Source organism: Trichechus manatus, unplaced genomic scaffold, assembly GCF_000243295.1.
Source record: "Trichechus manatus latirostris isolate Lorelei unplaced genomic scaffold, TriManLat1.0 scaffold00128, whole genome shotgun sequence".
Lineage (NCBI taxonomy): Eukaryota > Metazoa > Chordata > Mammalia > Sirenia > Trichechidae > Trichechus > Trichechus manatus.
In genome coordinates this window covers 1,477,579-1,489,548 of record NW_004444064.1, presented here as the reverse complement: position 1 = coordinate 1,489,548, position 11,970 = coordinate 1,477,579, and the positions used below count along the sequence as shown (strand labels likewise).

Genomic DNA, 11,970 nt, shown 5'->3' with positions numbered 1-11,970 from the left:
TGAGGACAGGGCAGGGATGGGGCAGAGGCAGGGTGAGGACGGGGCAGGGATGGGGCAGAGGCAGGGTGAGGACGGGGCAGGGATGGGGCAGAGGCAGGGTGAGGACGGGGCAGGGACGGGGCAGAGGCAGGGTGAGGACGGGGCAGGGATGGGGAGGGAATGGGGCGGAGCTGGGGCAAAGATTGGTGGAGATGGGGTGAGGATGGGGCACAGTTCCAGGACCCACACTCAGAGGGATGGAGACAGGTGGATCTGGAGCTGGACAAGGCTTGGGGGGCCCCTGCCTCGGGCTTCCTGCAGACTCCCCCCACAAGTGCCCACCCTGCTCTCAGTGTGCCTGAGAACCGCAGGCACTTGGAGTGTGGCCAGAGGCTGCCCAGCCCTCCCGCCCTGCCCACCTGCCTGGGCTCACCATGGACCCTGACAACAGAGCGGCTCCGGGCACCCCCCGCCTCGCACTTGTAGTGCCCGCCGTCCTGCAGGGTGGTGTCCGTGATGACCAGCCGGGCCTGGCAGCCCTCATAACTCAGCTGGCACCGGGCCGAGGGCCAAAGGGTCTTCCCATCCTTGGTCCAGCTCACAGAGCTGTCGGGCGTGGTGGTCTCACAAACGAGAGTCAGGTCGTCCCCCTCAAGGACTGTGGTGTCAGTGAGCTCCCGAGAGAACATGCTCGGCTTCTCTGGGGGCCAGGGAAGAGAAGCAAACTGCGTGGGCTTCATGCCACCATGCTGGCCGCTTAGAGGGCCCATGGGTGAAGCCCCAGGCCAGCACCCTCTCTCCCCTCTGGGTATGGTCACAAAAGGGCTGTCAAGGGGACAGAGTGGGCCCGTGTGGCCCCTCAGCCCAGAGGGGACACAGCCTAGCTCACGCCATGCTGGCTGTGGGCTCAGGAGGTCCGCACACCACGAGAAACAGACCCACCCCGAAAGAGCCCAACTCAGCCTTGCAAGCTCCACTCCCAGGGGTCAGAGCCCCCTGCCCCCAACGGGCAACCAGTGCCTTCTTGTGAGCCCTGGACACCACTTGTCACGTGGCCCAGCGGCTGTCTGCGGTCTGCCCTTGTGAGTCTGTGGCCCTCACCAGCATGGACGGCATCTTGCTGACCCTCGTGCCCCCACACAGCGCTGGGTACATGCCCTTACTCTGTGGACACATGACCCACCTGTGATCCGCAGTGTAGCCGAGGCCCGCTGATCACCTGCCTCAAAATGGACAGTGCCCGAGTCCTTGAGCGCGAGCTGCCGTAGGGTCAGCACGTGGTAGCCCCCGGGCTGGACCTCAATCTCGTTGAGCTCGTTGGCATGCAGGGGGGTTTTGTCCAAGAACCAGTGGACAGGCTCATAGTCGGCAGGGGAGATACGGCAGCGGAAGGTGGCTGAGGAGCCCTCCTGCACATCCACGTCCTCCAGGTCTTCAATGATGCGCACCCTCTGGCCTGCGAGGGCACAGATGGGCAGGTCAAGGGCACTGGCCTGTCTGGGTGTGGACTTGGCCATCTGTTCAGGGAAACGTGGCGCTACCCAGACCTCGGGGGCCCGTGCTGGCAGCTGGGGAGACCCTGTCTGACAAGCTCATGTTAGCAAAACTTGGAAGACAGTACTTGGATCACAGTGGAGTTGTCCAAAAATATTTGTTTTAGGTCAACCTATGGGTCTCAGGGAGCCCTGGTGGCTCAGTAGTTAACCACTCGGCCGCTAACCAAAACGTTGGCAGTTTGAATCCACCAGCTGCTCCTTGGAAACCCTATGAGACAGTTCTACTCTGTCCTACAGGGTCACTATGAGTTGGAATCGGCTCGGATGGCAATGGGTATGCGTCCCAGACTCACCTCCACCCACCTCTCTGGTCCTGCAAAGCATGCTGAGTAAGTCCTGCAGCCTGTGGAAGGCTGGGGGCGGAGGGCAAGCTTCCCTCTGGCCACACCCACTCCTCTGCCCCCCACTGAGCTGTATTTACCAAGAGTGGCTGCCTGCTTCCAATTCTGTTCATGCTGGTTATTAATATAATGTAATGAAATTAAATCTTACACTAACCAATGAAATAGTGGTGTGAAAAAAGAGTTGTGGCTATGTTAAAATGCTTTGGAGGCTTGAAAAAGCAAACTGCTACAAAAAAGCTTTTTGCTGTTGAATCGGGTACGGGAAAAGATTAGAAAGAACTCATAAATAACGAGACGGATTCTGCGTTCAGATTCCTCTTGCACTCACAAGTGTCTTCAAGTTATCATTCCACTTTAAAGAGACTGACTGGAAAACAGAGATGGTGTATTATAAGGATGGTTGGCGGGAAAAAGACAAGGGATTTTGGTCAGCAGACCAACACGCAAAGAAAACGCTGGCCTACACCTACAGACTGGTGAACATTTCTATGTCCTAAATGTTTAAAAGAGCCTATTTCATTATTTTATGACTCGGTTTAACTGCCGTTTTTGCTTAAGTACGAATATCAACTTTATTACATAAGAGGGCTTTTACTGTGCTAACAAAAACATTTTTGCTGAATTGTAAAGTACAACGAGAAGCAAAAAAAGTGAAACTTCCTTGTTGATGTTGCTACTAATTATCATTGTGGCCTCTCAAGCACCGAATCCTGTGATTTCCTACGGGCAGACCACAGAGTGACTTCTGGTAGATGCCACCTGGGTGCCAGCTCTGGAACTCAGCAGCCTGGTGAAGGGTACAGTCAGGAGGGTGGGGTCCAAACCCTACCCTGATGCCAACACGCCCTCTAACCCCAGGCCAGTCACTCCCTGGCGGAAAGCCCCAATCTCTCTATCTAAAAAATGGGAGGTAGTGACCTTTCGTGAGCCCTGGTGGCTCAACAGTTAAGCGTTGCTAACCGAAAGGTAGGCAGTTGGAATCCACCAACTATTCTGCAGGAGAAAGGACCTGGCAATCTGCTCCCATAAAGACTGTTCTTGTTGTTGTTAGGGGCCATCCAGTTAATTCCAAGTCACAGCGACCCTATGTACAACAGAACGAAGCACTGCCCAGTCCTGAGTCATCCTCACAATCATTGCTATGTTGGAGCCCATTGTTGCAGCCACCGCGTGTCAATTTATCTCCCTGAGAGCCTTCCTCTATTTTGCTGACCCTCTACTTTACCAAGCATGATGTCCTTCTCCAGAGAATGGTCCCTTTTGATAACATGTCCAAAGTACATGAGACAAAGTCTCACCATCCTCACTTCTAAGGAGCATTCCGGTTGTACTTCTTCCAAGAAAGATTTGTTCATTCTTCTGGCAGTCCATGGTATATTCAATATTCTTTCCCAATACCATAATTCAAAGGCATCAATTCTTCTTCCTTATTCATTCTCCACCTTTCGCATCCATATGAGGTGACTGAAAATACCATGGCTTGGGTCAGGCGCACCTTAGTCCTCAAAGAGAATCTTTGCTTTTTAACACTTTAAAGAGGTCTTTTGCAGCACATTTGCCCAACGCAATACATCGTTCGATTTCTTGACTGCTGCTTCCATGGGCACTGATTGTGGATCCAAGTAAAATGAAATCCTTGACAACCTTAATATTTTCTCCGTTTATCATGATGATGTTTATTGATCCAGTTGTGAGGATTTTTGTTTTCTTTACGTTGAGGTGTAATCCATAGTGAAGGCTTGTGGTGCAGTGAATTACTTAATTTGGCCCCTCTAGCCACAGTCTGTGACTCCCACACAATGACTGGGTGGGGCTATGCAAATAAGGTATGTGGAATCTGTGATGGTTAAGGTTATGTACCAATTTGGCTAGGCCATGATTCCCAGTATTGTGTGGTTGCCCTCCGTTTTGTGATGCGTTATAAATCCTAGCCTCTACGCCTGTGGTTATGGTCACATTTGGGAGTGAGTTGTCCATTATGTTAATGAGGCAGGATTAGGGTGGGATGTACCTTGAGTCACTGCCTTACTAGAGGGTGTGACTCAAATCACCACTCTTACCCCAGCCACCACCCTTACTACCCTTATTTAAGTCACATCCTTACTTGAGTCATGCCTTTTATAAGAAATAAAAGGAAAGAGAAGTGAGCTGAGAAGGGGGAACCCATTACCACCAAGAAGAAGAGCACATTGTTTGGACCCGGGATCCCTGCACTGAGAACCTCCTAGATCCAGGTGACAGAGAGTCGTTGGTGCAAGACAGTGAGAAACAGCGGCAAGCATGGCAGAGAACCAGCAACAGCAGAACGAGGAGACAGGGAGGTGGGCTTCCCAGCCTACAAAGCGAGGTAGCTACAGTGGGTGTGCCAACTCACAGAGCAAGAGAGCTGAGCGTCTTCAGGCAGGAGGCTTCCTGGTGGTATGGGATGCCCCTGGGCACTTATGAGCAGAGCTAAAGAGCTCTGTAACACTTGCCTGAGCTGAGGGCCAGAGAGAGAGGCCTGCCTGCAGGCACAGCTAAGAACAGGCTGCTCTGATGGAAGAACTGTATCCTGAGTCATTTCTAATCCTGAATTATAACCTGTTAACTTCCCTAATAAACCCCATAATCGTGAGTTTTGTCTGTGAGTTGTGTGTGGCCACTGCAACGAATTATCGAATCCAACAGAGAAGGAGAAAGTGCTGTGGGAGGGAAGGCTGGTGTCAGAATTACTAAAAAGTCTGGAGAGAGAAGTATGTCTGACCTCCGCCTCAAAGGAATCAGCCTTGGGTGGCTGATGCTGATAATGATTCTCTCTCCACCTCGTGAAGTTAGAGGAGGTCAGATGTCTCTGCCACACCATTTTTACAAAGCTGTAGTTTTTGATCTTCATCAGTAAGTGCTTCAAGTCCTCTTCACTTTCAACAAGCAAGGTTGTGTCATCTGCATATCACAGGTTGTTAAAGAGTCTTCCTCCAATCCTGATGCTGCGTTCTTCTTCATACAGTCCAGCTTCTCAAATTATTTGCTCAGCGTACAGACTGAATAAGTATGGTGAAAGGATACAACCCTGATGCACACCTTTCCTGATTTTAAACCATGCAGCATCCCCTCGTTGTGTTCAAAGGACTGCCTCTTGGTCTACGTACAGGTTCCACATGAGCACATTTAAGTGTTCTGGAATTCCTATTCTTCATGATTTATCCATAATTTGTTATGATCCACGGTTGAATGCCTTTGCATAGTCAATAAAAGGCAGGTAAACATCCTTCTGGTATTCTCCACTTTCAGCCAAGATCCATTCGACATCGGCAATGATAACCCTCCATTCCATGTCCTCTTCTGAAACCAGCTGGAATTTTTGGGAATTCCCTGTCAATGTACTGCTGCAACTCTTTCTGAATTATCTTTGGCAAAATTTTACTTGTGTGTGATGTTAATGATATTGTTCAACAACTTCCGCATTCTGTTGGATCACCTTTCTTTGGGATGGGCGTGTATGTGGAACTCTTCCAGCCAGCTGGCCAGGAATCAGTCTTCCAAATATCTTGGCACAGATAAGTGGGCGCTTACAGCGTTGCATCTGTTTGCTGAAACATCTCAATTAGTAGTCTGTCAATTCCTGGAGCCTTGTTTTTCATCAATGCCTTCAGTGCAGCTTGGACTTTTTCCTTCAATACCATCAGTTCTTGATCATATGCTACATCCTGAAATGGGTGAACATTGACCAATTCTTTTTCGTACAGTGATCTGTGTATTCCTTCCATCTTCTTTTGATACTTCCTTTGTCATTTAATATTTTCCCCATAGAATCCTTCAATATTGCAACTCGAGGCTTTACTTTTTTCTTCAGTTCTTTAAGCCTGAGAAATGCCAAGCATGTTCTTCCCCTCTAGTTTTCTAACACCAGGCCTTTGCACATGTCATTGTAATACTTAACTTTGTCTTCTTGAGTCGCCCTTTGAAATCTTCTGTACAGCTCTTTTACTTCATTTCTTCCATTCATTTCAGCTACTCGATTATTCAAGAGCAGCTAAGTTTCAGTCTCTTCTGACATCTATTTTGATCTTTTCTTTCTTTCCCGTCTTTTTAATGAACTTTTGCTTTCTTCACATATGATGTCCTTGATGTCATTCCACAACTCGTCTGGTCTTCAGTCATTAGTGTTCAATGCTTCAAATCTATTCTTGAGACGGTCCCTAAATTCAGGTGGGATATACTCAAGATCATACTTTGGCTCTCATGGACTTGTTTTAATTTTCTTAAGCTTCAACTTGAATTTGCATATGGGCAATTAATGGTCTGTTCTGCAGTCGCCCTTGGCCTTGTTCTGACTGATGACATTGAGTTTCTCCATCACCTCTTTCCACAGATGTAGCTGATTTGATTCCTGTGTACCCCACCCGGAGAGGTCCACACATACAGTCACTATTTATGTTGTTGAAAAAAAGGTATTTCCAATGAATAAGTCACTGGTCTTGCAAAATTCTATCACGTCATCTCCAGTGTCATTTCTATCACCAAGGCCACGTTTTCCAACTACTGATCCTTCTGCTTTATTTCCAACTTTGGCAGTCGAATCACCAGTAATTATCAATGCATCTTGATTGCAAGTCTGCTCAACTTCAGACTGCAGAAGCTGGTAAAAATCTTTAGTTTCTTCATCTTTGGCATTAGTGGTTGGTGCGCAAATTTGGATAACGGTTGTATTAACTGGTCTTCCTTGTAGGCATATGGATGTTGTCCTATCACCGACAGCATTGTACTTCAGGATAAATCTTGAAATGTTCTTTTTGACAATGAATGTAGTGCTGTTCCTCTTCAATTTCTCATCCCCAGCATAGTGGACCATATGATTGTCCAATTCAAAACGGCCAATACCAGTCCATTTCAGCTCACTAATGCCTAGGATATCAATCTTCCAACATTCCATTTCATTTTTGATAACTTACAATTTTCCTTGATTCGTACTCCATACATTCCACATTCCAATGACTAATGGATGTTTGAAACTATTTCTTCTCATTTTGAGTCATGTCACATCAGCATATGAAGGTCCCACAAGCTTTATTCCATCCACATCATTAAGTCAACTTTACTTTGAGGAGGTAGCTCTTCCCCAGCCATCTTCTGAGTGCCTTCCATCCCGAGGGGCTCATCTTCCAGCACTACATCAGACAAGGTTCCAGTGCTATCCATAAGTCCTCACTGGCCAATTTTTTCAGAAGTAGATCAGTAAGGCCTTCCTAGTCTAAGTCTGGAAGCTCCACTGAAACCTGTCCACTAGGGGTGACCCTGCTGGTGTTTGAAATGCCAGTGGCTTAGCTTCTGGCATCACAGCAACACACAAGCCACAACAGTACAACAGACTGACAGATGAGTGGTGTCCATAAAGATCGTCGCTGTTGTCGTTGTTGTTGTGTGCCGTCAATTCGATTCCGACTCATCACAACCCAATAGCACAGAGCAGAACTGCCCCATAGGGTTTCCAAAGAGCAGCTAGTAGATTCGAACTGCCGACCTTTTGGTTAGCAACCTGAGCTCTTAACCACTTCACCACCGGGACTCCCCATAAAGATGACAGCCTAGGAAACCCTACAAGGCAGTTCTACTCTGTCCTACGGGGTCGCTGTGAGTCAGAATTGACTCAATGGTACGCAATGACGACAGTGACCCTCACTTACTGAAGGCAGGGGCTTGCGGGAAGCACCCAGGATGGCTACCTGAAACCATCCCATGACACAAAGTACCATTGAAATCGGAAGACCAAAACAGAAGTGACAAAGAGCCACACAGTCATCAACAACGATGACATGGACTGTCAGCTCTCCCTGAAGCCAGAGCTTTCCACATCCCAGGCTCCTGTCCATCTGCGTGTCTGATCTCCTCTGGACAGGGAGCATCCCCTGCCCTGACAGGACAGTGGGGAACACCACCCAACTGCCTCCTAAAGAAGGGGCAGGGCTTGATCGGGGTGTCTGTGGCGGGCCGGGCTCTGTGGCAGACCAGCCACAGCAGCATCAGCAGCCAGTGAGTGTGTGTGGCTCCGGGCTCCCCTGAGCCTGTGTCGTACGTGCGGAGCCCGCGCATGGGGCCCAGCCACACCCAGCACGCAGGGCTGCTCAGGAGCATTTACTGAGCACATGAGGGCATGACTACAGGAGGCCCACTGGATTCCGCCCAGAAGATCAAGCCGGTGGTCCACAGAGACTGCCCAGTGCAACTCCCTCCTCTTACAAATGGGGACACAGGCTTCCTTGTGCAGAGCCATGCAGTGGGAGGACCCCGGTCTCTGGGCCACCTAGGGGCTCCAGGCTCTGCTTTGAGCAAACCTGGTTACCTGAGCATGCACGTGGCTATGGTAACTGCATGCTCAGCCGGCCCAGCACCTCACCTTGCACCAGGAGCCGGGCCTGGGATTGGGCCTGGCCGATGTCGCAGACGTAGGTGTCGCTGTCTGTCCGCTCCAGGGCACTGATGGTGAGCCTCAAGGCCAGGCCGTCCTGGCTGGGCGCATGCTTGGCCGAGGCACGCAGCTCCACCAGGCCCCTGCGCCAGGTCACTAAGGTCGCGGGACGCTCCGTCTCGCACTCAAACACTGCCGAGCCCTTCTCTTCAGCCTGCACGTCAGCCAGCTCCTTGGTAAAGCGGTTTGCCCTTTCTGGAGGAGGAGTGGACAGATAGGGGATGAGATCCCTCAGCACGGCCACACTTCACTATGGGCACTGCGGGATGGGCGGAGCCCGATGCCAGAGCCTCCCGTGCCTGGGCAGCCTCTCCACCCCACCAGCCTCGGTGTCCTGCCCGGACAGAACAGCGAGCTCAGAGCGGGTGGGCCTGGTCTGGCCCTGCGTCACCTTCCACGTGGAGGCTGGCCGTGCTCCTGGAGGCCTCCGTCTCACATGCGTACTCGCCCGAGTCGTGGAGTGTGGCCGTGTGGATGACCAGCAGGGCCCGAGTGCCCTCGCTGCGCACGTCGTACTTCTGACTCTTGCGGATGGCCTTGCCGTCCTTCAGCCAGCGCACTGGGGCGCCTGCCCGGGACAGCTCACAGCTCAGCACCACGTCCTCCCCTGGTGTCGCCTGCTGGTCCTCCAGGGCCTTTGTGATGCCCACTGGCCTCTCTGAAGGGAGACACCCACCCTGTGAGGCCACCGTAGCCCAGCCATGTCCAGGGAGGGGCAGGGTGGGCACTCAGACCATGGCGGCTGAGGCTGCAGGCCTTGCACCCTGGCATGCAGGGACCTCGGCCAGGGAGCCTCAGAGCCCTGGAAGGCTGGAAGTCCAGACTTCCCCAGGAGGGGGGCTGGGGAGCATAAGGACATGAGACAGCAAGTCTTATACTTAGGGCATCTGTCTGAACACTGTCTCTCAGGACACACCCAGGGCTGTGTGGGGCTGCATGCAGTGGAAGCTCTCACGTGCCGTCGGGCCATGGAGCAGAATAAGAAATCCTGGCCCTCTCTCAGAGTTGAAAAAGCTCTTCTCTAAAGTGGTGGCCCCCATGACCCCAACAGACTGTCTCGGGTTCCCACAACTTCGGGGGTGCTCACCAGGGCTGGGGGGCAGTTGGGAGTACCCCAACGCTCTGCAGCTGAGACCCCGATCCTGGCCACATGGGAAGGGACAGGCTGAGCAGCCAGGGGCCCGCAGTGAGCACCCCCCAGCCTGCATGCCCACCTTTGACGACCAGCGAGGCCTTGGAGGTGAGGCCCGCCACAGAGAACACCACCTCTCCTGCATCGCTCATCACGGCATCCCGAACAGCTAGGGTGTACTTGCGGCCCTGGCGCCCGGCCCGGAAGTGGCCAGAGTTGCCCACCGTCTTCCCACCGACGGTCCAGACAGCTGGCTCGCTGGCGCTCTCATGGGACAGGATGCACTCAAAGCTGCAGCTCTCACCCTCCAGCACCTCCGCCGTCTTCAGCCTCTTCGTGATGCCCAAGTGCAGGTCTGCAGGGCCACGGGAGATGGCCGTCAGTGGCCCAGCCAGTGGGGGCCCCGAGACAGCACTGCTGAGCCAGGGAGCAACGCCACCAGCTAGAGAGTGCCCCGCACCCCACCCCGACAGCAAGGCTGCTCTCGCTGCACCCGCAGCCCCTCGGGGCCGCCTCCTGAGTCTCAGTCTGGCCATGCCTGGGCAGATGGGAGCGACCCAGCGTCCCCCGGCATCTGGTCTGATGGGGACGCCGCCCTTCCATCTGCTACGGAGGAAGGAGGAGGACACGAAGAGGTGAGGACAAGCTCCCAGTGAGGGCCGGTGCAGCCCTGCGACACGCCCACAACACCACCCTCCTCTTTCCCGTGCCATCACTAACGGCAGGGCCCTGGGGCCACAGGACGCTTTGGGAAGCAGAAGCACTCCGTAAGTGCTGGACGCCAGGTGCACACACAGCAGGCAGATGGCCCTCCCCTCATCCAGGGAGCCGGGCCCAGACGGCGGACGTGCTGAGAGAAGCCACACACCCGTGGGGCCAGAGGCCAGGCCATGGGGCCGGGTGGGGCCGCTCTACCTGCTGCCCTGCTCAGCCTTCCGCAGAGGCGGAGGGAATGAGAACGGGGCCTGCCTGCAGTCCTCACCCCACACTGCTCCCCGACCACCTCTCCTTGTGCCGCAGCCCCCTCCCCACCAGGAGGCCTTGCTGACCACCGCACACTGCACTGGTTCTGCCCAGTCCTTCCGTGCAGAGCTGTGTCCCCATCTTCTGTCGCATCCCCCGCCCCCATCCTGGGACTCTTGGGCAGGGTCCAGCAGCCTCCAGGCCCCTGTACCCTCCCTGCAGCCGATGGGCCACCTGGCCTCAGCCACTACGCCACCCTGCCTGAACCCAGGCCTGGTTCAGCCCACATCACACCAGGCTCTCCAGGAAGCCAGATGGACCCCTCCCCTCTGCTGAGCAGATTCTCAGCCCTGCAGAGGGGTGACCGCTCCCGGTGGTGCCCCATCCCCTTCCAGAGCCCCACCAGTGCCTTCAGGGTCAGGTGGCCACGTACCATGCACGCTGACCCGAGCACGGGTCTGCTCGGGGCCCACACAGCAGGTGTACAGGCCGGCGTCATCGTGGCTCAGGCCACGCACCACGAGCCCCCGTGTGGCCCCCGTGTGCAGGAACTCATACTTGTCGCCGAGGCCCAGCTCCACACCATCCTTGAGCCACACTACGTGGGCTTCGGGGTCCGAGACCTCACACCGCAGGGCCAGCGTGCCCTGTTCCTCTACTGACACGTCATCCAGGGCCTTCAGGAAGACCACCGGCTTCGCTGCAAGGGTAGGGGAGAGCAGGGTAGGCAGGTGGCCAGGGCACCTCGTACCCCCACCCCAGGCCCAGCACTCACCTCTGACCTCCAGGTGGGCAGAGGCGGTGACCCGGGCGGAGGCGAGACGCACAGTGCCCGTGTCTTCCCGGCGGACGCGCTTCAGCACCAGCGTGTGGCGGTGGCCCTCGTGGGTGATCTCGTGGAAGCTGTCGTTGTACAGGGGGGTCCCGTTGAGCGACCACTCCACCTCCTCGTCCTCGTGAGATAGCTCACACGAGAAGCAGGCATGGTCCTCCTCCGTGGCCTCCATGTCCTGCAGGGGCTGTGTCATGGTCACCTCCCGTGCTGTGGGGACACAGAGGCCTTTCAGCACCTGCTCCCAACCCACGACGCCAGCCACTGCCCCCAGACCCCTCGCCGTACCCTCCACAGTGACCATGGCGCTGCTCTGTGCACTGCCCGCCTGACACACGTAAACGCCAGCATCGTCAGGCGTGAGCCGCAGGACGCGCAGTTCTGCCATGTGGCCCTCGAGTGTCGTCTTGAACTTGTCGGAGGGCATCAGGGGCACGTTGTCCTTATACCATTGCACAGCCTTTGGGGGTGGCCGGAAGTCACAGGACAGCACCACCGACTGCAGCTCCCGCCCGGTCTTGGGCTCCAGTGGCCGCGTCAGTACCACGGGGACATCTATGAGGTCAGGATGCAACTCTGGGTGAAGACGTTGGGTTAGGGGACGGGGTCGGGCAGGCTGACACCCTCCCCCCAGCTGTGCGAGCAGTCAGCTGAGGTGACAAGGTGGGCAGGAACCCCATCTGCCGAGTGTCCCCCCCCTCAGGCCATGTGGGCAGTCA

The 11,970-nt window shown here is 54.4% G+C and overlaps 1 protein-coding gene across 1 annotated transcript in view; it reads right to left on the bottom strand.

Moving 5' to 3' along the window:
• Window positions 1–11,970, bottom strand: part of OBSCN (obscurin, cytoskeletal calmodulin and titin-interacting RhoGEF) — a 172,404-nt gene that overhangs the window by 100,479 nt on the left and 59,955 nt on the right. The window contains 8 exon segments of the mRNA XM_012557952.1: window positions 413–679; window positions 1,163–1,435; window positions 8,253–8,519; window positions 8,716–8,982; window positions 9,539–9,811; window positions 10,853–11,119; window positions 11,195–11,461; window positions 11,540–11,867. Of these exon segments, the coding sequence (XP_012413406.1) occupies window positions 413–679; window positions 1,163–1,435; window positions 8,253–8,519; window positions 8,716–8,982; window positions 9,539–9,811; window positions 10,853–11,119; window positions 11,195–11,461; window positions 11,540–11,867 (2,209 nt within the window).